The sequence below is a fragment of the Lithobates pipiens genome, unplaced genomic scaffold (assembly GCF_037356315.1).
Source record: "Lithobates pipiens isolate NorthernLeopardFrog02 unplaced genomic scaffold, aLitPip1_a1.2 Scaffold_16, whole genome shotgun sequence".
Lineage (NCBI taxonomy): Eukaryota > Metazoa > Chordata > Amphibia > Anura > Ranidae > Lithobates > Lithobates pipiens.
Genome location: NW_027507748.1, coordinates 131,390,665 through 131,418,406, shown reverse-complemented (window position 1 = coordinate 131,418,406; position 27,742 = coordinate 131,390,665). Strand labels below are relative to the sequence as shown.

The 27,742-nt window shown below is 42.2% G+C and overlaps 1 protein-coding gene across 1 annotated transcript in view; it reads left to right on the top strand.

Annotated features, from left to right (window-relative positions):
* Positions 1–27,742, top strand: part of WSCD1 (WSC domain containing 1) — a 314,800-nt gene that overhangs the window by 221,316 nt on the left and 65,742 nt on the right. Inside the window, exon 5 of the mRNA XM_077480469.1 lies at positions 2,089–2,204. Coding sequence (XP_077336595.1) covers positions 2,089–2,204 — 116 coding nt within the window. The remainder of the gene's footprint in view (positions 1–2,088; positions 2,205–27,742) is intronic.

Sequence of the window (27,742 nt, the reverse complement as noted above, 5' to 3'; positions counted from 1 at the left end):
TACACTGTGCAGGTGGCACAATACACCAACTGTAACTGCTGCAGCTGCCTGTGGTATAGGACTAGAACAACGCAGGCAATTGGGGTAGCTTCAAGTGTACACTGTACAGGGGGCACAAAACACTGACTGTAACTGCTGCAGTTGCCTGTGGTATAGGACCAGAACAACACCAGCAATTGGGGTAGCTTCAGGTGTACACTGTGCAGGTGGCACAATACACCGACTGTAACTGCTGCAGCTGCCTGTGTTATAGGACCAGAACAACACCAGCAATTGGGGTAGCTTCAGGTGTACACTGTGCAGGTGGCACAATACACCGACTGTAACTGCTACAGTTGACTGTGGTATAGGACTAGAACAGCATGAGCAATTGGGGTAGCTTCAGGTTTACACTGTGCAGGTGGCACAATACACCCACGGTAACTGCTGCAGCTGCCTGTGGTATAGGACCAGAACAACACAAGAAATTGTGGGCTACATCGGACTGTTTCTGTCGGAATATCCGACCGACAAAGTTTTAGAGCTGGGCTATAAAATTTTCCGACAACATGATCCGATCGGACTTTGTCCGATCATTTGTAGAGAATTCTGATCGGACAAAGTGCCACGCATGCTCAGGTCAAATGCCTAGACCAAAGCTATTGGCTACTAGCCTGAACGTAGTCCCATCGTAACGAAATAATGTCATCATGTTACGAACTATTGGATTTTCCGACAACTTTGTCTGACCGTGTGTATGCAACACCAGTTTTGGACAAAATCCATCGGACAAAATCTGATGGATTTTGTTGTCGGAATGTCCGACCGTGTGTACAAGGGCTAAGACTCTCCATTTATGTACATGGTTTAAAGTTTAACAGAACTTTCAGATTTATATAGAGTGGAAAGGGATTAGAACACCTGTCTGATTTGTAGTGCTGTCTGTGTCATCGGAAGAAAATTCAAACTTTGAGTAGGAGATCCCTGAAAACTCATTTATTCAGGGAAGCCTATCCCACACCCACCTAACAACTACTGTCCCAGAGCCACCCCCATCAAATCATTCTCTGCAGCTATTACCTTTTGTACCACCACCCCCTCCCTTTAGAATGTAAGCTCTACCTTTTTGTATTGAACTGTACTATAATTGTGTTGTCCCCCCCCCCCCCCCCTATACATTGTAAAGTGCTGCGTAAACTGTTGGCACTATATACATTGTGTATAATAATAATGAGAACCAGAACAGGAATAGAAAGGAAATATTCCAACAAAAACACTAGTTCTAGTGACCCTAATGACTACCAGAGATTTTCCTCACTTTAAAGAGGTTTTTTTCTTACTTCCTGTTCTGGCTATGGGACAGGAAGTGAAAGGAGGTCTCCCCAATGGGAAACCAACAACAAAGTAAAAAAAAAAAAAAAAGAAAATATTTAAAACCTATGTTCTACATGAATTGTGAAAATTCTAAAGAACAACATTTTTTTGCTGGACAGGCTGGTCTGCATGCAGATTTGAGAGAAAAAAAAGTCTTGTTAAAAAAAAAAAAAGTACAATATATCAAATAGGATAACATGTATTAACCACATAAAATTATCCAATTACCATGTTTTTCACCGGTCCTTACTAGTTACCAATATAATACTATTCAAATCATGATCTCACCGTTATACTTGTTGTTCTACTTATTTTAATGCTTTTAAAATCATTGTTGTGGAAAATGAGGAATAAACAGGAGCAATATTAACAATCCACTTAATGCAGTGGCAACCTACATCCTTGCACAGCCATTTTCCTCATCAGAAGCTAGCTGTTTTTTCTGGGTCTTTGCAGCTAGTCCCCTGATGATGTTCTGGCAGGTTCTTCCTCCTCTCAGTGTACACATCATGCTAGGCTAGATGAAAATACACAGGGAGCAGGGTGGAAGGAAGAAAAAAATGTAAATATAAAAAAAAAAAGCTTTTAAAAGTTTGCAAAGGGGAAGGCTGCAATGGTGCAATGGTATTTGTTTTAACAGTTTGAACTTTGAATAGTTGTCACACATTGTTAATATGTTAAGGTCTATAAATATACATTATTTTTCAATTGTTTCTCCATTTCTTGTCTCTGCAGGGATGAATGTTACCTACAGAGGATGTTACAGAACCCCAGAAAATGGGACACAGATATTCCCTGCCTCTATTCTCAATCTAACCACAGAAATATGTTCTGAATTTTGCTCCTCTAAAGTAAGCAGATTATATGACATCATAGCCTATTGTACTGATTTTATGCTCTCTGATCTCATATTTCTTTATTTCTGTTTTTATTGTAATGCTAACTAGGATTTTTTTTTTTTTTTTTTTTTTTTTATATATAGAGTAGGAAAGAGTTAGAAACACTATTTTTTATTGTAGTTGCCCACAATCAATAGATTTACTGTCTCTTTTTGTCCATTTAATCACTGTTAATATGGCAGAAAATGGTGGAAATACAATATTTTACAACTATCACTGGTTCAAATCTTTCAGTTGGAATACATGTTCCACAAACAACAGTCTAAGATTGGATTTCTCTTCACTTTTGGTATATAAGCTAAAGTTGAGTGGTATTGGGGGCGTGTCCGGAATGGCCGACTGAGAGGACGCACAGTGAGTGAGCTCCGGCCGAGTGCCCTGTTCTAATACTTTTATCCCTGCAATTTGGCTGCCCTGCTCGGTGTACCGCCGCACAACTGCTCCCTAAGGGGGATGACCAAAGGACGGAGCTCGTCGAACACCCGGAGGAGCTCCGCGGCAGCTAAATCTAAGCCCCGGACTGAATCGGGCCTTCTCACCGGGCCGCAGCCTCTGCAGCACATGGCGTCCCAGACGGAGGGTCCGGACCCTGCCTTGACGGACCAGTCCAACTTCGCTGCACTCATGCAGGCGATCGCGACCTGCCAAACTGCCCTGACGGGTAAGATTGAGTCCGTCCAGATGGATGTCGGATTGATCCGCCGCGACATGGATACCTTTCGCGCCCGGCTGACGGAGGCGGAACGTCGGGTGGGAGACGCGGAGGACACCCTGCGGGAACACTCCGGTGCCATCCGCACGCTGCTCACCAGGGTTAAGAGTCTGGAGAGCAGGGCAGAGGACTCAGAGAACCGGAATCGGAGGAATAACCTCCGTATTGTGGGCTTACCAGAAGGGGTAAGGGGGTTCTGGTCATGTTTTTATTCACAGCATATGGTTCATGTATAGGCTCATGTATGTATTGTATGTCATGTTTCAACATTGTTTTCAATTCCTGGTGGCTGACATGTCACTCCTTCTGCTCCACTGGTGGGGAGGGGGGTTCTGGTATAGCATAGGTCCTGGGTCCTTGGTGATAAGGGTAATGTGTAGTTCTCCGATATCTATGTTCACGGACTTGCCATGACACCCCTGAAGGTTCTTTCCTGGAATGTTAGGTGGATGAACTCTAAACATAAGAGGTCCTTAGTTTTCACTTATATTAAGAAATATGCACCCCACCTCTGTATACTCCAGGAGACGCATTTAGTTGGGAGCAAGGTGCTGGCCCTTAAGAAGCCCTGGGTGGGCTCGTACTATCATGCCACCTACTCTGTATACTCTAGAGGGGTCAGTGTTCTTGTGCATAGGTCCCTTCGCTTTACTCTCCTTGATCTCCATCTAGACCCGGGGGGTAGGTATGTGGCCCTACATGCAGTATGTGAGGGCACGGAGGTGCTGATTATTGGACTTTATGCTCCCCCCGGGGCTACCATGGAGCTCATGCATCGGCTAACCCCTGTTATGGCACTATACCCAGGGGCTGGGGTGCTGCTGGCCGGAGATTTCAACATGGCGCCTGATCCCTCGGTAGATAGAATGCAGGCTGGCGGGGCGGGGGACTCCCCACTACTGCGGTGGATGGGGGTGTACGGACTGACTGATGTGTGGAGATGGAAGTGTCCGGATGTTAGGCAGTTCACGTGCCACTCTGCCACGCATGCCACTTTCTCCCGTATTGATCTAATGTTAGCTTCGGATACGTTGGTCTCTCGCACTCTGGGGATAGAAATCCTCCCTAGAGGCATATCAGATCATGCACCCCTGTTGATACAGCTGGAGATGGGTCTTCCACCTGGGATGGCCCTATGGAGGCTTTCGGGGTACTGGGTAACTGATGAGAGAGTGGCCCCGGAGGTGGCGGTGGAGTTGGGGACCTTCTGGGGACATAATAAAAACTCAGCTGGACCGCCTATACTGTGGGACGCATTTAAAGCCTTTGTTAGAGGGCAGTATCACACGTCCATTGCCAGAGCTAGAAGGGATACCAGGCTGGCACTGGAGGTGGCGGAGGGTCGGGCGTTGAGACTTGAATCTAGTTATGTGCAAGGGGGGGATGAGGCGACCTATGCGGATCTCATGAGAGCTCATAGGGAAATCTCATTGCTCCGTACCGAAGCCACTAGAAAACTCCTTCTTAACCAGTCCCAACGCATATTTGAGCAGGGTGAGAGGACGGGTCGGCTTCTGGCTTGGTTGGCCAAGGAGCGATCGAACGCCTCCCATATCGCCCATATTAGAGGGGAACAGGGGGAGCTGATGGAGGACTTTCTCAACCGTATGGCCCTTCCGGTGCTCTCTGCGGCGGATCGTATTAGATTAGATGCCCCCATTACGCTTAAGGAGGTACAGACGGCGGTGGCTACACTTCAGTCGACAAAGACCCCGGGCCCGGATGGGATTCCCGCGGAGTTCTACAAAACTAATGCTGAAATGGTGGTGCCCCATCTACACGCCCTCTTGCTCTCCATGCTGCGGGAGGGGGGGCTACCGGCTACGATGTCCGAGGCGATCATTGTGGTGATTCCCAAACCTGGCAAGGACCCGGGTCTGTGCTCCTCCTACCGACCAATCTCACTACTTAATGTGGATGCTAAAATTGTCACTAAGATCCTAGCAACCCGACTTAATTCGGTCATTCTAACACTGATTCAGGGTGATCAGATTTATGCCGGGTAAAGGCACCGACATAAACCTCAGACGTTTATATACTCACATCTCCCTAGCTGCTGCTGAGGACTCGCAGAAAGTCGTCGCCTCCTTGGACGCCGAGAAGGCGTTTGACTCGGTTGAGTGGCAGTTCCTATGGAAAGTCCTGGAGAGGTTTAACTTCGGACCCCAATTTATATCTTGGGTTAAACTGCTCTATAGTGCTCCCACTGCTAGGGTCCGCACTGGCGGCCTACTGTCCGAAAGCTTCTCATTGGGTAGGGGTACTAGACAGGGGTGCCCTCTCTCCCCGGGCCTGTTCGCACGTGCCATTGAACCCCTAGCGGTGTTGTTGCGTGACTCAGTGGAATTGGGGGGGCTGTGGGTAGGACCGGTATGTGAAAAGATTTCGCTTTATGCGGACGACACTCTCCTGTATCTTCCGGATGCTTCCACTGCGCTGGACACGGCCCTTGGGCTCATTGACGAGTTCGGCTCCCTATCTGGGGTACGTATTAACTGGGACAAGTCTCTACTATTTCCACTGTCTCCCGCTCCCCTGGTTGTATCTGCCCGTACCTCCTTGCGGACGGTAGATACATTTCGCTACCTGGGCATAGAGGTGCAGAGGGGGTCCAGGGAGTATCTCACGGATAATGTCTATCCTGTCCTCCAGAGCCTGATGGCTAAGTGCCAAGTGTGGAGGGCCCTACCCCTTACCCCGGTGGGGAGGGTCAACCTGCTTAAGATGACGTTTCTTCCAAAGTTTCTTTATGTTTTTCGTAATACCCCAGTTCCGATCCCAAACTCCTTTTTCAAAAAGATAGATCAGGTGGTGTCTACCTTGGTTTGGGCTGGGGCGACTCCAAGGATAGCGCGAGCTGCCCTCCAGTTGCCTCTGTCCCGAGGGGGGCCTGGCCCTTCCCTGCTTCAAGGAATATTACTGGGCGGCTGTACTGGTCATGGTGCGGTGGTGGTTCCAGCGGATCCGCTCTAACCCATCTGTTAATTTGGAGGCGGCGATTCTAGGCTCTCATGCGGAATTGAGTGCCTTGGTATACAGGGGACCGAGGGCTCACCCTGGGGTCACTACCCCTATGCGAACCACGCTTCGGGTCTGGGCTCAGGTTGCGGCTCGGTTGGACCCACCCGCCGCACTGTCGCCACATACCCCATTATGGGGGAATCCACGACTGAAACATCTCCAGTCGGTCCCTGACCCTGCTCTATGGACTAGATATGATGTCACTACTCTGCAACAGGTGATGCCTGGGGGCTCCCTTATTCCCTTTGATTCCCTTAGAGAAAACTGCCAATTCCCCTCCAGAATGATTTTTCGCTATCTACAACTACGCCATGCCCTTAGGGCTCAATTTCCTGCAGGACTAATACTGCACTCCAACAATGTTGAGAGATTTCTTTTGGCCCCGGATGCAGATCGTGTTCTATCATCTCTCTACCTTAGGATCTCGGCGGAGTCGTCCGGAGGGGGAACTGGCCTCTTCCAGAAATGGTTGGCGGACCTCCCCACCCTGGCGACGGATGATTGGGAGGAGGGTATACAACAATATTTGCCACTGATGATCTCGGCTAAGGACAGGTTCATTCAGTTAAAATTTATCCACAGGGCATATTATACCCCGCAACGCCTGCCTAGAATATATCCGGGACACTCGGATAGGTGCCCGAAGTGTACCGCCGCAGTGGGCTCTTTTTTGCATGTGGTATGGGAATGTCCGGTTATCTATCAATTTTGGGAGGGGGTGGTGCGGGAGATCAACGAAGTCGGGGGCCTCTCTGTGGGCCTGGATCCGGTAGTCTTATTACTAGGTGTGTGTGACAGGGTGGCACCGAACATACATAGTCAGTTGTTTGTATTCTATGCAGCATTTTACGCCCGAAAGGCTATCCTCATGCAGTGTAAGAAGTCGGACCCACCTAGCGTAGCCCACTGGAGGGCCTTGATAGATGCTGCCCTTCCGCTGTATAAGCTTACTTATATGAGTCGTAAATGCCCCAAGAAATTTACTAAGATCTGGGGTTGCTGGGTACGGGAGTGAGGCAACAGCCTGTCCGCTCCTGTGCGCATGGTCCTTAGTTTTGTGGAACCCTCCCATTTCCGGAGGCCCCCCTTTCCATCCTTGTTATGCATTGGAGTGGGAATCTGTGTTTCTGCTCGGTCTCTTGCCCTGGAACTCTGTGACAACTACATTTGAATGTTGCTCCTCTAGATAGTGGCTCGGGCAGGGGGGAGGGGTGATCCAGGGGCTGTGACTGCTGAATGTGTCTATATGAAACATGCTAATGTATGATTTTGCTGTGATGATTCTGAGTTTTCCTTTTGTTTCTATCTAATGCTTGATATGCTGTAATTTCTACAGGAAAAAAAACGAGCTGTGATGTATTGGTGTATCCGTTTTATGACCAATAAAAACGTTTCTGTTAAAAAAAAAAAAAAAAAAGTTGAGTGGTATTACCCCAACAAGATTACTTGGAGAGAAAAAAAAAAAAAAACGTTGGTTTTAACCATTTCTTGTTCTAGCCAAAAATAAAAAAAACTATGCCCAGTGACAGCCCAATGACAGCCTGAAGTATTTTCTTTAGCAGCTTGAATCTACTGATACTGAAGTGCTGCCATGGCTGACCCATTCCTTTGAAAATGCTGGCTCTTATCCTGCTATCATGCTGATTCAAAGCATTCAATACATTTATTCACCGGCTTGTAAAAGTTCTGTAGATTGGGTATCCTGACTTTTCTGTTTTGCAGGTATGTTCCAAGTCATAAGCAGCAGGACAACTAACATTTAAAAAAAAAAAAAATCGGTTTATTGCAGTTTTTTAACACAAACACAAACAAAGAAACACAAAGTGCCTAACAAAAGATTTACAGAACATCTATTCAGGGGGGTCCACTATAATCTTGCAAAAGAATACAGGAGGAAGTAAGTATGAAGACAGTGGATGTACCCCATAATTCATTATGCCATCTGATAATTATATATTTGGAATAAGAAACATTTTGGTCACATACAGTATATATAATCATTCTGGTACATAGAATCCGTTAAGAAAGGTAGTGACCCACTTCATTAGTTAGGCTATCAGAGGTTCAGCTAGCCATGTACGCCATACCTTGTCATATTTTGTGGGACAGCCCCTGTTCGCATATGTATCTTTGTGTAAGGAACGACTGTCAACTAATCCTTTCCACTGAGCTAAAGACAGGGCAGATGGTTTCTTCCATTGCATGGCTATATTTTTCCTGGCATAAAAAAGAAGCAGCCTTATCAGTATTCTTTTGCTACCAGTCAGCACTATATTTTTTATCAGCTCCATTAAACATACTTCCATTGATGGCTGATTCGAGGTTGAGGTAACCAGATCTATCAGAGCCAGAACTTCTTCCTAGTACTTTCTGACCCTGGGACAGTGCCAAAAGATGTGTGAAAAATCTCCCTGCGATGCACCACACCACCAGCATCCCGGCAAAATATCTGCGTTCATCATATGGAGCCTATGAGGCGTGAAATATGTACCATTTTAAATTGCACAAGTCTGTCGCATATTGAGACTAAAGACCTGAAGGTCAAATCCCAAACATCTTCCCAGTCATCATTATCCAGTGTAGGAATGTCCCGTTACCAGCAAATCCAAAGCCCCTCAATGACACAGAAATTAAATGGGAATATAGATGCAAAGTGTGCTTCTGACCACACTCTGTTTGGAGTGTTCGTTTCAGCCCCAACAACCATGCAGGAGGAATGTGGATATTGTGCAGCAAAGGCATGGGGAAGTTGCAAATAACAAAAATGTTAATAGGTAAGGACATTATATGCAGAGGAAAGTTGAGATAAGGAGACTAAGGACTGGTGTGTTACTATTTGCGAGACTCATTTAATAACATATTTGGTCCAAGCATATGGGTCAGACATCTTGTAAATGTGTAATAGATTGGGATTCAGCCAAATTGGTGCGTTGGGGAGACCTCTGTTTTTTTTATAGCTCTCAACAGCTAGCCCCACCCTACAAACCCGCAGGGTGGTAAGCATGGAAGGTGTCAGGTCATAAGGGGATTGTGTTCCTCTGTAGGCCAAGAATTTAAGTGCCCCCAATGACCCAACAACCGCAGCCTCTAGAATCGGGACTCAGCCAACAGGCTACAGTCACAAATTGGTTAGCCAAAAAATATTTATAGCAATCCAGAAATGCCATACCACCCTGCCTTCATGGCCGCATCAAGGTGCTTAGCTTATATCTGGGTGGCTTGGGGCCCCAAAGAAAGGATGGGAAAATTTGGTTAAGTTTTGTAAAGAAGGATTTGGGTAACTATTGTGGAGAATGCCGAAATAAGTATGTGAGCTTGGGGATCATTTTCATTTTAATCAGATTGACGCATCCACACAGGGACAATGGTAGGTTCTCCCATGCTTTTAGTTTGGCCTTAACCGAGTGAAACTGGGACTAAATTTAGGGAGGCCTGGGAAGAAATTAGAACTCCCAAATATTTGAAGGTGTCCACCCACTGTAAGGGGGTATCTGGGGGGGTTGTTGTCTTAGCTGCTTGGTCAATCGGAAATAATAGACATTTGAACCAGTTAAACTTTAAGTACTGTGAAAGTAGCAAAAGAATCTAAAACTTATAGGGCCCCTTGTAACGAAAGTCCTGAATCGTTGAGAAAGAGCAGCATGTCATCCACACACATACCCTCTCCTCCAGCAAGACAATGCAAAGACCCTTGATAAGTGGAGAGGTGCGTAAAGCCTCAGCCGCCGGTTCAATGGCCAAGGCAAACAACGCCACAGAGAGAGGGCAGCCCTGTACAGCCTAAAGGGGAGAGATAAACCACCACCGAGGCGTATTGAGGAATTAGGGCAACTATAAATCACCTGGAGCAATTTTTTAAAGACCATAGGGAACACCAGTCTGTTAGAAAGGACCACCCAATGGTATCAAATGCCTTCTGTATGTCCAGAGAGGCCACCATTCGCGAACCTGTGTTGAGGTGTTTAGCATCTATGTTGGTGTACAATCTACGGAGATTGACATCCGTGGCTCTATGAGTCATGAAACCCGTTTGGTCTGAATATATCACAGAGGATAATATTGGATAGAGTGGAGAGGGCAAGAAGTTTTGTGAGGATTTTAAAATCATTGTTCAACAGAGCAATGGGCCTGTAGGAAGAACAGGATTTAGGATCCTTAGGGGATTTTTGTATGAGGGTCAAGTAAGCATGATACATAGATGTGGGTAACTTTCCTTCCACACTGAGTGTAGAGGGAGGCCAAGAGTGGTGCCAAGATTTCACCATGTGCCCTATAAAAATTAATTGGGAGACCATCTGGGCCCGGTGCCTTTTCAGAGGGAAAAGACTGGATTGCATTAAGGACCCCATCCACTCCCCATCCGAAAGCCAACCGAGCGCCAGGGGATCTAACAAATCCTGCAAAGCAAAGGGCCGAAAATCAGAAGGCAGAGCAGAGGCATACAATGTCTCATAAAACCCATGGAAAGTGTCTAGGATGTCTGAAGGAGAGGTCACTGTCTCGACATTAGGGGTAGTAATTTTAGATATGAGCGTGAGTGGTCAGTCGTGTAGAGCCATCATGGCTAATAAGCATCCATTTCTATCTCCCTGCTCAAAGACGCAACTGTTTATTATGATACACCTCAAGTCTGGTAACCTCCATCAGGTGGAGTTGCAATTCTCTTTGAGCAGCCTTCAATCGATCAAAACTGTCTGTGGTAGGGTCTGAATTATAATTCGAGGGGGCGGTCAGTTATCAACTGTTGCAAAGAACGAGTTGTGGCCAGCTGTTATTTTTTGATAGCAGCAATAGAAAAAAATATATTGCCCCCCTCATGTAAGCCTTATAGGCATTCCAGGTTGTTCCCAGAGAGGAGGAATCCGTATTATGGTCCCAAATTTCAGTCAATAAAGGTGGAACTTTGTCTGCAAGGTCTGGATGGGAGACCCATTGTGAACCTAACTGCTGCGGTGCTGCATTATGAGAGTCAGGGGAACTAAGCACTATAGCTAGTGGGCAATGGTCAGATAAGCCACTTTGCAAGTATGACACCTCAATTACATCTGCAAGAAGCGAAGGATTTGAAAAGGCTAAATTGATGTGAGAGGCAGTTTTATATGAGGCTGAAAAACAGGAGTAGGACCTAGTATCAGGGTGTTTCTACCTCCAAATCTCCATGAGACCCGCCGCCTGAGCCCAGGCAGAGAGATCTGTAGAGTAGTTTTTGGAAGGGGGGGGTATATCTAGGTCAGGCGACATTGTAGCATTAAAATCTCCTATAACCAGCATTTTTTGCAGAGCAAAAGGGGGTGATCCTTTCTAGAACAGCTTATAAAACAGTAGGTGAGAAGGGAACATACATATTAACCACTATATATCTTTGAAAACTAATACCACAAATTTACCCTTGGGATTAATACGTATCTCTTTAATCAGACATGGAAATTTTTTATGCACTAGAACCAAAACCTCTCTGACAAATGTGAAGTAGGTGGCATGGAATGCCTTTTGTATCCACAGTTTTTTTAATGTTAGGATTTTACTGCCCATGAGTTGAGTCTCCTGTAAAAGGATAACTGGGATGAGTGGGATTTCAGATATTGAAACAAAAGGGCTCATTTGAACCTGATAGCACAGTAAATGAGTTAATGTCACAGGTAGCCATAATTATAATATGACAGTGGTGGGTCAGGGTACAGGGATAGGAATATCAGGACAATTCATAAGCAGTATAATCTACACAAAGGCACACCAAAAATTGTTAGCACTTAAACAAGTAAAAAAGGAAGAAAACAAAAACATATAAATCATACATGAACAACCCAAGCACAATGTGCTTATCCTACCATTACCCAGCGCCCTCCAAAAACACATGAAGGGAGCCGGGAAATAGTTTACACCCCAAACAAAAACCAAAGCTTATAATATGAATTTGAGAATGCAAGTCAATATAGTGGGGACCTAAGACAGTTTAAAAAGGAGACCAAAAACAAAAAAAATATCCCCGCTGCTTCACTAGAAACCGAAACTAAAGAAAACCAGGTCTAGTGTACAGCTTTTACCCAAAGCCTAACCGAAAAAAAAAAAGAAAAAAAATTTTCCTTTTTTATTGGGGGGTATTTCGGTGTAGCAGCTGTTCTGTTGTTGCTGCGGAGACTGCGCAAATCAGATGGGCAAAAGTTAATAGGGCTCCTTCCCTTAGATCAGAGAGGGTCTAATCCAGAGGGTAAGGCACACACCAGGTGGTAGAGCAAGTAAGGGTAATCATAAGGAGTAAAGTTAGAATCTGGAGCACGATTTGTAGAAGACAGCAAACAAGGAGAATTCTTGGTAGATATCTGTAATCGGATCAGAATCCAGCCAGTCGCACGCTTCTCTCGGAGTGTTGAAGAACTTCACAGCACCATTATGCTGCACTCTGAGCCTGCTGGGGTAAAGCATACTGTATTGCAGACCTTTCTCTCTGAACCACTTCTGAATATCAGTGAAAGAATACTGTCTTCTCTGTGTTTCTGCCAAAAAAATAAGGAACATCATCATTCTCTCATATCGTAATTCAGGATGTTTCCTGGCTTCTGCCAGTATCTTGTCCCTATCTCAGTAGTTCAAAAATCAAGGAAGAGCCTAAGGAAGGGCCTGGGCGATTACCCGTAGGAACCCAATGAGCTCATTCCACAATGTAAGTTGGAGGAAGATTTTCTAGAGTCAGCAGCTGTTTAGCAGAACGGTTGGTCTTAGAACTTTTAGCCCCTTCAAGGAGTCCCACCACCCGCACATTATTTCTCCACTGCCAATCCTCTGTGTCATCCGCCCTGTGTTGCAGTGCCCTTACCATATGCTGCAGTTCGGATAACTGGGTTGTATGTGGTGGTGGAGTCCTCCACATCAGAGATGCGACCCTCTGCAGTTGACATTCGGCCCCTCATTTTATCAAGGTCATGGCAGATGAGTGTGCATTCTGATGCCAGGTGGTCAATACTGACCATTAGTTCTGCCTTGCTGGCAGTCATAGCCTCCAGTATGGGCTTGGTAATTGCCTCTGTGCCAGCCTCAGGAGTAGAAGTGGCATTGCCCTATCTCTGAGGGCCCCTTGCTGGAGCACTGTGTGGCCGCAGGATACTCAATCCTCGAGGCATACAGTGGAGAGTGAGCAGAAGCCGCAGGGTTCAACAAAATGGTGGTGGCGGCACCCGAGTCTTTGTCTCGTGTGGAGAGCGGAGGCTGCAGATATGCCTGTGGTTTAACCTTGGCTTTAGAAACCATAAAAACCATGCCCATGGCGTCAGCATATGACGGGGAGCAGCTGCAGAGTTATTATGTTGTCTTATCTGAGGAAATTGTGTGTAATTAGTGAAAATTTTGTAAATTGGCCACTAAAAGTTTCTCTAAAATTAATGTTCTAATGTTTTCCATCTTTACTTCCTTATGATATTTTATTGCTGTGTTGAATTTTGTCAAACACAACTACAATGCAAGCTAACTTATATGACTAAAAGTCTTAATGGATGTATCAGTGGATAAGATGATAGACATTGCTAGTATATTCAGTCCTGTGAGATCTTGTCCAAATCTTATAAACAGGTTTGGATGGCTCTTTATAATGTCTTTGTAAAGACTAAAGCCTCATACAGACGGTAGTCTCATTTTAAAAATGAAGAGTTACTCAGCTTACGAATAATTCTCATACGACAGAATACATCTTCAGAAGTAATGTCATGTGTTGGATTGGAATGTAATGTATCTGTTTCCGAGCATGCGTGGTCTTCCTCTTCTGATTTTTTTCAGACGAGTATTGTACTGATTTAATCATATAATCTGGTATAATACGAGAAAAATGTTTGTCCCTTCTGATAATTTCAGATGAACTGTCATGATCAGCTGTCAAAAGCTTTGTACTAACAATCAGATTATCATGATTACTTCAAAAGCAGTATTTTGTGCCCAATTTCTGAACGTGTGTTAAGCTTTAGAACCATAAACAATGGGTAGAAGTGTTGACTACCAAACAGATGTTCTTTAGATTGGTTGCAGGACAATAATGCCCAATCATATCAGTCAAACTTGCATGTTTATGCACTATATAGCTGCCTATAGGTTCTTATCTAATCTCAGAGAAGATATGTTAATCAGCTATGGAAATCTAAACCAAACAAATTGTTCTTCTACTAGGCTTGGCTTTCTGTATTGTGATACACCCAGTACATGTGCACTTGTCTGAAGTTAACAAGATTCTGTAACTATCATTTAACATCTTTAGGCATCATATGTGGGTTTATTTACCAAAGAGATTTAATGATGCGCAAAGTTCAGCAATTCAGTCAAAACTTTTATGTATTGGAAAGCACCTTCACTTGCTCTCAGCCTCCTTCAAATTTCCAAATTAATTTTTGCCGATGTGATCTAAATTCCTGTTAGCAGGTGGCTTTGTTTGTTCTCCATGGTTCCATTGGATGTAGGAACATAGCCACCCTCTATTGGTCTCTCTCAAGATGCATAAATTCTAACCTTTCTGGGCTCTGACCAGAACTACAAATGCGTGAGTGGAGTTCAAATTCAGATGAGATCAGTAGAAAATTGAAGTGATCAGGTAAAACACAGAAGTGATAATTGTATAGCACACTTCCTGTTCACTCAACAGTCTTTATTGGAGCTATTCATTACCTTGCTTAAAGCTTGGTTCATTCTGAAATATATCTGTCATCTACAACGATTTGTCAAGAGTGCAGTTTAGAAAAAAGTGAGAATTCCCTTGCTATAAAATCATCTTAAAATAGTCTGAATGAATAAAATGATCTTTGCTGTTTGAGCAGTAGAAAATATATGATATATTATATTTTTATATTCTTATAATGACCTACTGCTGTGAAAAGAGCTCACTGAATGAAAGAGAATACATTCACTTTGGCTAACATTTAAGTATTGGTTTTATTTATATATATATATATATATATATATATATATATATATATATATATATATATATATACGCACAAAATTGTTAAATGTGCATTAAACCATCTACTGTGTGAATTTAGCTACAATTGTATCATCCTCATTGTCAGCCCTCATTGTAAAGGTATTCAAAAGACCCTCAGAATGAGTGTATGAGTTCTACTTTAAAAAGCATGTTAACCCATTACAGAACATTAATATATATCAAAGCCTGTGTAACTCTTTGAGATACTGATAATGTTGAAAGCTATATAAGATTGAAGTACCATTTTTAAATCCAAACACAGAGGTGGTAATTCTGGTTGTATTAGGCCTTTTTTGAAAATGAAAACACTCAATTTCTTATATCCCCAATTAAAACATATTAGGTAATGTATCCGTTTCATCAATACTCAATGCAGGGACAGAAGGAAGAGGTTTTGAAACTCTTTACTTGATCATGTCCTAACTCAAGGATCCTATTTGATTTTGAACATCTACAGACCTCTGATCTGCAAATGGACTCCCTCTTTTCACTCTTCATCTGCTGAAAACTGGGGTAGAGACTTCCTGGATAAGGAGATTGCTTATACGTTACTTAGAGGGTACAATAGCATATCAAACCTGATCCCACAATCATGGAGAAAATCACAGCTGAAAGTGATCCACCGAGCATACATACCTTTCCTATCTGAGAAATCCAACCCTCAATTTGCATTATGCCCACTCTGCTCCCATCCGATACCCTCTCTGTCCCATTGTCTATTCTGCTTTCTGAGACCAAGTCATTTCTTTTATATCAGGAATCACCTCACTCCAAATCCAGAAAAGACCCCATCCTACTACTATTTGTGCTCGGAAATCCTTCCTCTCAGCCACAAAAGGAGACTAAAGAAAATCTTCAACACACACTCTGGATACCAATTTGCCTCCTAGTCGCCCAGAGAACTATCTTAAAACAATGGACCTCCTCTTCCCACCCAACAATTACATTAGTCAAACGAGAACTAACATTGCTTATGTATTGAGCGAAAACCCTCTTGGATTCTTCCCCGGCCTCTTCCAACAAATGCTTCCTTCGGAGATGGCAAGCTTTCATGTCCTCAACTTGATCTTCAAAGGAACGTGAGTCTCTCACCAGTAATCTCAATTACTCCCAAGGACTTCAACAACCCTGTGATAAAGATGATGTCTCTTGATTCCTACACCCGATTAGCCAATTCTGCTAACTCCTCCTCTTCCTGGATTTGTGCATCAAGCCCGAATAACTAGATAAATAAATAGAGGCTCTCACCATGTCAGATATTGAGTGAGTTTGCCACATCCCTGTATGTGTATATATATATATATATATATATATACATATATACATATATACTATAATATTATGATATTATATTATGATATTCCTCGTGTAAAAGCACAAGTTGTATGTCTGTGCCTATTCAAAAACTTCTATCGGAAGGATCAGTTTATCTGATCATATCCCGCTGGCTACTTGACCCCATTGGGTCAAAAATACTTCAAGGGTCTAGGTTATACAAAATTTTCATACTCGCCGGATGATGTCCCCACCCATTATGATGTCACAGTCCCAGCATCCTCTGGGACTGTGACATCATAATGGGCGGGGACACCATCCGGCGATGTCCCTATATAAGTCGCCGCATGCCACGTCCCTGCCATTGTGACCAGAGACAGCGACGAGGCAACAGCTCAAGAAGAGAAGAAGAGAAGAAAAGAACAGAAGGCCAGAAGACAGCGGCGACAGAAGACCGGGCCACCGCTTGTAAAAGAGCTAGAAGAAGGCGCGGTAGGCCAGCAATAAGAACCGAAGAGGGGGACAAGACCCCCGAAGTCGGAAGAAGAGGGCAGCGGCAAAGAAGAAAGCCGGGCTCCTCCGCTAGTAAAAGAGCTAGCAGAAGATAGCGGAGGAGTCCGGTGAGAAGACCCCCAAAGACGGAAGAAGACCCCCGGAGCTGTGCAATAAACTATTTTAACCTTTGTGTGTTGTGTTTTTTTTACATTTCTTTCACAAGTGAATGGGTAGGGGTACATTGTACCCCATACTCATTCACATAGGGTGGGGGCCGGGATCCGGGGGCCCCCTTATTAAAGGGGGCTCACGGATTCCGATAAGCCCCCCGCTTGCAGACCCCGACAACCAACGGCCAGGGTTGTCAGGAAGAGGCCCTTGTCCTCATCAATATGGGGACAAGGTGCTTTGGGGTGGGGGGGCTGCGCGGCCTCGGTGAGGGCACATGGCCTGGTACGTCTCAGAAGGGGGGGGCGCTCGCTCGTCCCCACCCCCTTTCCTGGCCAGCCGGGTAGCGTGCTCGGATATATGGACCTGGGGGGCCCCACGCTGTTTTTTCAGCATAGGGATTCCCCTTTAAGTCCATACCAGGTGATGGGGCCAGCGACGCCTCCTTCGCTGGTCCCGGCTACCTGGAGCCGCGCTCAAAATGAGCGGACTTTCTTCCAGGCGGGAAAAGTCTGTTCATTTCAAAAGTACGGCGGACTAGCACACACATGGCCATATTGTCTGCCGAAATGCGAGTTCGGCAGACAAATTGATGTGCAAAACTACAATTTTAGTCTGCTGGACTTTTGGGTAAAAAAAGTCCGCCGGAGCCTACACATGGGTGGATTGTCCGGCGGACTTGAGTGCGCCTGACTTTTCCACCAGATTTTTGATCGTGTGTACGCGGCTTTACTGTGCTTTCTGTCAGCATTTGTTTTATTAATCATCATATGTAGATGATTTTTTAAGCATAGTCTTTTTTGTCTTCTTTGTGTAATAAATTACAACCCATTTTTAACTAATTTACCAGTGTCTTTGCCAATTTAAAGTACCACATTTTTCAGGGGGGATATAAACCCTTTTTTTTCAAATAACTAGATAAATGGTTCTTTTTAGTCTTATGTTATTGATTCTCCAATACTTGTCATCTTTGTAGGATCATGAATATTACTGTCATTATCTTACTATACCATGGTACTACCCCTCCCAGTGTATTCTAGCCAACAGACCTTAATGCCATTCCTTCACTATGGACCTTCTCTTTCCCTTTTATTCTCCCCCCCCACCCCCTCTTCTCCCTTCCCCTTCCCCTTTTGTTTTTCTTTTCCCAAAATACCACTTAAATCGATCCAGTTTTACCTTGTTTTTTTCTCCCTCTATATAAAATGTGATATATGACAAACTGTGATTCACTAATCCCATCTCTTGTTTACAGAATATATTTACTGTGCAAAGTACATTTCACGTTTTGACAATTCGTTCTTGTTTTTTCATTCTGACCTCTGTACCATGTTTGTCAACTAATAAATTCTATTGAAAGAAAAAAAAATGTTAATGTTTTCGCAATTTTCCAAAATGTATATGACATTGTGTGTAATCCCTTTTTTAATCTGGTTCTCAGTACAGGCATTTTTTTTTATCTTGGTGTGATCGCTTTCAGAAGTTAAAAGGGTCCTATTTTGCTGTTTTCTACAATGTTCTACATTGACTTGAAAACCTGTACGGTTCTGATAATCACTGATGGTCACAATAGTGACTACATTTTCTATCCTTTCTGCTTGTTTTTTTCTTTAATTTTCCAATGTATATTGTATAACATTGACATATTACTCAGCAATTTACTGAGTTCTTTGAACCATTCAATTCAACCTCTAAATGATACATGCAGTATGAAGTTTCAAGGGCAAATTAAGTAGAAACCAATAAATCTACTCGTATAATATCATTTGTGGGAGGAGACCCTCTCAAGCTCAATGAGGAAGCCAAACTACAGATAGCATTTCTAGAGAATTGAAGCTGTAGGCCCACAGTACTTGACGTTATAGCAACCATGCTGCATACATTTTATCCATTAGGGGGGATTCTTACTGGTCCTGTACAGTGCATGGTTGTTAGAAAGCTATATTTAAAACTTCTTTTCCTGCTCTATATGGATGGTGAAAACGTAAAATGTTTCATGATATATTTAGAAGAGAATTGAAGTTGGGATCCAGTGCAGTTTGGTCACAGTACTCAACAATATAGTAATGGTATACTGATTTCAGCCATTAGAAGGTAGCCTTACTGGTCTCATACATTGCATCATTGTTTAAAAATGATATTAAAACCTTTACCTGATTTAGATGGTAAAAACTGATTTATTTAGAAGAGAAGTGAGCTTATAGACCAAAAGGCTAGGTAAGAACTTTTTGCTACTCCACTTCTAGGGGGTGTTGCCAATGACAAGATATTAATTTATCCTCCTATACAGAGTGGCCCTTCAAATTTGCTCAATGCTACTTTTCAGTATATCTTTGTTATGTGTCAGCTAAAGACTGTGTAATATGGAGTAAGACAGCAATTGACCATGGTCACTATAGCAAATAAAGATCTTCAAAAAAACAACCTTGGAATGGCAAAGAAAACAATTCCTTTTTATTACCATCATGTAATAATTATTGGCTATTATTATAAGGCAAGACAGTCAAATAACCACCCTCTCAGCTTATGGCTCGGAAAACCCCTTCAATGGGCTAACGTCATTGATTTATTGAACAATTCCATCTTTCATGCAAACTGAATGACTGAAGAATACCAAAATCAAATACAGAGTTCAGTAGACTTGCAGCTGTGCTCTAGTTAAATGTTTATAGAACACAGCTAGTTAATGGTCTCAACACCATAAATCTCAGTCATGCAGTGCAAATGTGATATGTGTTAATTAGTGTTGTCCACTGACAGAGGCAATTTACCAGGTACAGTTACTATTACTGGCTTCATTCATTATGTCAACTGAAAAAGTCAAGTGGACTTGTTACATAGATCATTATGTAGCTTATTATATGTGACAGATTATAAAAGAAAATGGCGAGAAAAAAAAAAGCTATTCTAACAAGCAAAAAAAAGCTAATTATTGGACAACGTGTTATTATATATACATAGCTTAAATTACTTTCACTGGCAAGTTTAACTTATAATTTTAATGTATACTCCACAGCAATTCTTAACATAACCTTCACTTTGTTGCATATTTCTTTTATTGTATTACTTACACAGATTTGTAGATTTCCCTCTATTCATATATTCAATCACTCAACAATCAGTACTTCAACAACACTGATGTTAATGTCAAGCATACAAAAAATGTATTGTCTTCAGCAAGTCAGGCCTGACTAATAAGTTTGCATTGAGAGTGCGGAACAGTAAGTTAGTGTGAGAAAAAAGAGAGAATTTCTATATAAAAGTGTAGCGCCCTCATCCTAGAATAGGGCTATAGGTAAATTTAGTTATGCTGAGTGGTAGCCAGCCTGGCTAGTTTGCAGTGTTTAGAGGTCAAATGACTTCCCTCCTAATCCTGTTAACTTTTTATCTGTAGGTGGTGCTGTTGACTTTGACATTAGTGTGATGAGCTACAGTGAGTTCAGGCTATGGATAAACATACCTTTCTCAGCCAATCAGACTGGCAGCTTTAAAAGCTGGGAGGAGGTATTTATTTGGAATAAGGCAGGTGATGGTTAGTCTTCCTGTCCAGGGCTGTGGCCTGGGTGGATGTGTATCCATGAGGATGCTGGGAGAGCTTCAAGAGAACTCATCCAAGAGAATTCAGTATGCTATAGCGAGTAAAGCTCAGGTACCATAGGAGACAGCCTATCCTACAAAGTACAGATGTGCTGGTTCAGCTTAAAGGCTTTTTCCTGTACTGCTGTCTACCTCATCTCACCTATTTTTGTCTAAGGAGTCTGCCAATTTGCCTGTTTGCTGATCATTACAAAAGGTGTCCTGTGCCCTATTCCCTCTCTCCCACATTTTTCCTGTTTGAGAAAAAAACCTCTCTTGTTTAAGCATAAAAGTGACTGGCGCACAACTTTCTTTCTTGTTCATTACCCACTATGCCTAGTAACCTGCACCCTGAGGAAGTATGTCAGCTCTCCCTGCCTCTGAGGGTCACCACCAGGCTCACAGAAATGTTGGAGACGCACTACAAAAGAATAGGAAATTGCAGGATTGATCTATGTATCCATGTATGATCTTTGTATTAGTATGTATAATGATAGATAGATAGATAAGATAGATAAGATAGATACATAGATAATATATTGCAACAACATCCAGTATATCTGATACTGTACATTTATTTAAATAACCCCATAATCATACAGAAGGATTTACATGCTTGTATGATCCATCTATTGAATATGATGATGTTAAAGTAAAACTAAAAAATATCTGAGAAACCACAAACTGAAAACACTATAGAATTCATGTTTTAGGATTTATAGCAAGCTCTCCCACCCATCTATGTCTCCATGCTTTATTTTGTTGAGAAATCACGTTGAAAAACATCCCCTAACATTTGTAACCACGGTCATCTTGAGTAAGGGCATATGATTCTTGTAGCGTTTGCTTCCTGTAATCTGTTTGCCCTTAGCTCAGACTTGAAGGCAGAAGGGTGTACTTAGCTATAAAAGATTCCAGTTTCCAGACTCCCAGAATGTATGACATCATTTTGGTCTAACCAAGAAACCAGGAAGTAACTAATGTAAAAAAAAAAAAAAGTTTAAAACGTGTAAATATAACTTCCGATCTATTTACCAATGCTATCAGCATAAGGATTGAAATAGTTAATACTGATTGAGAAAGATTAATTCTGCTTTAAAATAAAGGCACCCAAGCAGATTTGTGGTGCTTTTATGGCGTTTTTGGATATATGTGTGGATGGTTGAATGGAGTTCATCCTAATTGACGGAACACTTGTGAATAACATACTGTACATGCAGCTCAAATTATCAATAAATACATTTATTTATAGCTATCTGATAAAAAGTTACATGTTTTGGTGCCTAGTGATGCAATTTGGGGATATCTGCATAAAACAGAATAGAACCAATATTGCACAGTTCACATGTACGGTATATATCTTTATACTGGTCACAAGCTTTACATGCTTTGCATACAGTAATATATTGAAGGTTGTTTATTATGTTTTTGTTTTTCTATTTAAACGTGTTCCTGCTTTGTTCATGTAGCCAGTTTAAAAGCAAGTTTTTTTTTTTTCATTTTGTTTTTCCAGGCGTTTGATGCACTTAGTGGCTCTCTTATTAAGATGCATATCACCATCTGCTAATCATGCAGTATTCTCTGGTGATGGAGCTGCATATCAAAGTATATGTTTTACATTTCATTTCCTGTCAATTTGCATGGAATTTTTTTAAGACAAAATGAGAAAGAAAATTCATTTTTTTTATTCATATGTAAAACATTTTTTTGTCATTGCATGGTTGGAGCATCTACTGTATATTTAGGCCCTAAAAATAAGAGAATGTATTTTTTTAAAAATGACTACATAAAGTATAACCTTTTATTCCTCTAAATCAATAGCCACCTACAGTACATAGTGAAGCTCAATAATGTAGTAATAAGTACAGCCCAACTGCACTTAGCAAGCCTCTTTTCTGAGTCATGTTTATTAAAGAAGATAAAGTCCTGGGTTTCTCTCAGGTGATTGTAGCATTCATTTTTTGATCTCCTGATCATTTTAGCATGTAGTTTTCACTAACGGTAATCTCTGCTTATGCATTTTTCATCATATGCTTTGTCTTAATTACCTGAGTTTTTGACAGCTGTAATGTAAAATCATTTTGCTTAACCACTTAAAGTCCAGCCGCCGCAGTTGTATTGCGGCAGGTTGGCTCTCCTGGGCAAATCGCCATCATTGTGGCCATTTTAAGACCTCTAGATGCCAGAGCTGATGCACATGGCCAGTGGACACGATGTCTGCCGATCGCTCCTGAGAGAGACAGAACGGGGATCTTGAGTGTTAACCCCTTCCCTGCTAGTGACATTTATACAGTAATCAGTGGCTATTATTAGCTCTGATTGCTGTATAAATGTCACTGGTCCCAAAAAAGTGTCAAAAGTGTCTGATCTGTCTGCCGCAATGTCCCACTAAAAAATTCACTAATCACCGCCATTACTAGTAAAAAAAAGAAAAAAAGTATAGTAAAAATGCCATAAATCAATCCCCTAATTTGTAGATACTATAACTTAACAAAAATTAAAAAAAGGCAGAGGTGATCAAATACCACCAAAATAAAGCTCTATTTGTAGGACATACATTTTATTTGGGCACAGTGTTGCACCAAATGGCAGCTGGTGAAGTTTTAGGATGGGGGGGCACCAGACCCCATCCTTCCTTTTTGACTACTCCCACTTCCCATAAGCCCCACCCCTTATATAATCCACCCACTCTGTCCCCTGTATTCCACTTGATTCCACCCATAGTGTCAGCTATGCACCCTGCACATGCCCTAAACATGGGTAAATCAGCTTCACAGCCTGCAATCATCTGATTTCAGGCTGGGAAGCTTCCCATAGACTGCCGCATGTGCGGTGCCCGGTCAATTTTAATGTGACAATTTTATTTATTTTTTTCAAAACGTTTTTTTCAAACAGCTTGGGGGGTTCGGTGCCCAAGCACCCCCTATGGATGAGCCGCCAATGGTTGCACGCCTGCGCGATTGTCAGTTAAAGTGACGCAGTGGCGTATAACAAAAAATGGCCTGGTCATTAAGGGGGCAAATCCTTCCGGTCCTTAGGTGGTTAAAGAATAAGTGCACCTTTTTTTGTAACATGCCGCGTGTTACACCCATATTCATATACACCCCCCCCCCCCCCCCCCGATCTCCCATTTTGACAGTGAATGGGGATATTCTCACCCCTGTCACAATCTAAAAAATGATTGTGCGGGGCTCAGCCCACCTGGCTGCTTCATTCATTCACAGAGTTCTGTGAATGGGAAAGCTGAAAAAGTACCGTCAGTCCTTGCAGCTTTCAGCTTGTAGTTTTCAATGAATTACCAGGGCACTGGTGAGTGCTCTAAGTAGTTTATTGAGCTTCCTGTCATTCAGTAACTGCCTGCCCATATCAAAGGTATGGGCAGACAGCAGCACAGATAGTCACCAGGACTGTAGCATGACACCTACAATCTGCTGATCATGGATGCAATGCTTTACAGGCTCCTAACAAAAAATAATAAATGCATATTTATTATTTATGTAAAGATGACCTTATCCATTAAAGTAATTCTGAATGTGGGTATATGTAATTCTGTCATTGAATAAATATCAAAGTGGTTGCATGGTAATAGCAGCTCATAGTACCTGGGCTAATGATTAAGGCCTCATTCACATAGGTGTACGTAAGCATACCTTAATGTGAGGACCATGTTTTTTCAGGTGTTTTTTGTATCCACGTGCAGGTAGTTAAATTAATGTATATTGAGATGCAATGGCTGCACAGACATTGTTATTGCTCTCATATGGATACATGTCTCTGAATGCAGGCATTGTGAATTTGGGGACCTGTACCTGCATGCAGCCGCACCCACATGGATGTCAAATTGGGAACAGCAGCTGCATCTGTGCAGCTTCTGCATCCCAATTGGCATTAATGGGACTGCATGTACTCACACACACAGAAAACCTATACATTCCATGCAGACACTTAAGTATATGAATGAGTCTTAATGGGGTTAATTTGCTAAAACTGGATTTTGTTTGTCAAAGCTTAATTGAAGAAGCTGAAGTCAGAAGCTGATTGGCTACAATGCACAGCTGCACTAGATTTTTCACTCATTGATTTCAGTAAATCACCCCCCAATATATTATCACAAAGAAAACACTGCTACTTTTAATTTTATCGTATGCTTGCATGGTTATAGGAGGAATTAAATTTTCCAAAAGAATGCAGTAAGAAGCACTTTGCCCCCTCTATTCGTTTTTTTCCCTATGCAATATCCTGCAAAGAGTGCTATTAACATTTAGGGCAGTATGTGCCCAGGGACATATGTCCAGCATGCCATAAGTCCGAGTCGCATTTGTCCCTGGGTGCTTTCTGCCCTAAATGTTGTAGCATGTGGTGCACTGTCCAGCCCTGTCCAGACAGAGCAGCTTCTTATAGAATGTACCAGGGTTTTTGGCAGCAGGACTGGATGGTGCATCTTTGCCTCTGCCCACACCTAAATGCCATAACCCACATGCAACGGGGCTAAATGCCCAATGTGCATGAGGCTTTGGCCATCTATATAATTTTATTTTTATTATATCTAAAAATATACAACATTTCTAGAAACATACATCATCTCCTCTTGCTCCACTGCTGTTGTATGATGTTTATTGCCGAATCCTTGTTTTTGATTCTTTGTATTAAACAGCTGCAAGACATACTAAACTGAAAAATATTTCCTGATGTGTGAGATACGGCATCATTAAGTAAACATTCTCATATTAAGTATTCCTTGCACATCTTGTGGCAGAAAATTCATTTATGGAATTAGGAAGTTTGAATCAGCTTTTTTACGTGCAGGATTTCCCTGCTTCCTGACATTCTAACATTTTTATTTTGTACATTGCTATTTTAAGTGAAGGACACATCAAAGCTAAAACCATACTTAGGTTTACTTATTTGCAATCTGCGCAATCCAGTATTACGTGAACAAAAATACAAATAAATACAATAGAATTTGCTAGCCAACACCCAAAAGTCATTCCAACCTTATTAAACTAAATATATACCAAAAATTATGTAGCGCAACCTTCAGTAAATTAAACTCACTAAAATAACGAAAAATATTGCAAACATATATTTGTGCAAAAAATAGTCCAGTCAATTTCAAAACATAAAAACGACATCCAATACGAAATGTGAATCCTCAACCCTTGTAGATGAGCCTCTCACCTCTCTGCTGTGACCCCTGCAGATTAAAATCACTGCTCCTGAAAAAAAGCTTATTTTAATAACTTTTTTTGCATTGATACATGTCCCCTAGGGCAGTACCTGGGTCCCCATATACTTTTTATGGCAATAACATGCATATAAGCCTTTAAAATTAGGACTTTTTATGTTTGTGTCCCATGGACTTTAATAGGATTCGCATGTTCGCTAGAACTTTTGCCTGTTTGAGGTGTTTTGGTGCGAACTGCACTGGGGGGTGTTTGGCCCATCCCCAGCTGCTGTATAGGGATTATTAAATAGCCGTGACATGAAAGAAATCGCAATAAAGAGCCTTCAGCAGCCTCTGTACACAGAAAATTTGGATGAAATAGCAAGAGAAATGGTATGTTCAAAGGGATTATAAAGTCTCCTTTTTTATATTAATATAACAAGCATGTTATACTTACCTGCTCTGTGCAATGGTTTTGCACAGGACACCTAGGATCCTCCTCTTCCTGAGTCCCTGACTGGAGCTCTTGGCCCCTCCCTCTTGTTGAGTGCCCACACAGCAAGCTTGCTGTGGGGGTACCTGAGTCGAGCTGCAGCTCTCTGTATCCATTCAGAGTGGAGCTGTGGTTCGGCCCCACCCCCTCTCTCTGCTGATTGGCTAATTGAGTTTGATTGACAGCAGCGGGGGCCAATAGCCAATATCCTGGACAGTGGAGCCACTCATGGCCATAGTTGGATAGAGAGGTGGCTCAAGTAAGTATTATGGGGGCTGAGGGGGGCTGCTGCACATAGGTGGCTTTTTATCTAATTCATAGAATGGAAGGATAATAAACCTTCTGCCTTTACAAGCACTTTAGCCCACGTTCACATTGGGTAGAGTTGGCATGCGATTTGACAAAAAAAAAACCCTGAAAGCTGATTGATTTCTTTGCAGAACTGCATCAGGTTTTGCATGCTCCAGGTTTAGTAAATCAACCCCCAATCAAGTGTATCTGTAGCTCTGTTTTTTTCTTTGCTTACTAAAGTAACAGAAATTGTGCTGTGTAATAGAGGGGCATAAACCTAATTTCAATCTCTTTCGTAATTGCAAAACAGGATGTAAACATGATGTTCTTAAAATGGTCACTCAGGTCTTGAAATATAATTTTACTGGATTTCAAGGTAATTCTATTAACATTTTATATTTTAGTGGAATTTATTTCCTTTCTTCGATTTAGCTAGTGTTCTGCCAGTGTTTCTTTTTAATTAATATCTCATGGATGAAGCTTCAAGTTGCCTGAACCTGCACAAGAGGTTTGGCAGTTGGGGTCTTCAGTAGCTGCATTATGATGTAATTGCATGCAGGGTTAAGCAATTGTTCTAAAACTTAAACAATGCACTGCTGAAATTAATGTGACTCCTGTTCCAATGTCAATTATCTCAGCGTATTTTAAATTGTACTGCCACAATAAAGATCACTCAAAATTTGGTAATATACACAGAGAATATGAAAAGAGAAAACGGTGTGCAGTCCAGTGTCAGACAGAAAATCATACCTCCCAACATTTTGAGATGAGAATGAGGGACACCTACCAGCAAAAGTATGGAGGCATAGGACACACCCCTTGCCACGCCCCCTTAAAAGGAGAATTGCAGGGGGAAAAGAAAACGATTGCTTAAACCCACAAGTGCTTTTTTAACACTACTATTCCGTTGATATGGCTTTTGGAATGTACAAATGCAGCAATTTAGAAATCAGATGAAAGGTTTAGCACTGGAAAACACCTTTTGAAAGATAGAAAGTGCATTTTATATGAATCTATATAGATCAGACCAAAATGAGGGACAAATGAGGAGGAAAGAGGGACAGAGGGACATTGCTACAGAGGGACATTGCTTCAAATTAGGGACAGTTGGGAGCTATGGAAAATTATTTGCACTAGCAACGTTTTATCAGTTACCTTACAAAAAATTTTAAAGTTGATGTTTGCAACACCAAGGACGCATTTGTATGTGTCAGCAACCCTCTTACATTGATCCTTTCTTAAACTAAAAGCTTTAAAGCACTTTTCTCACTGAGAGATGACAGTAGTAATTCTGTTAACAAATATCAATTATTAGACAAAACTAACAGTTACGGAC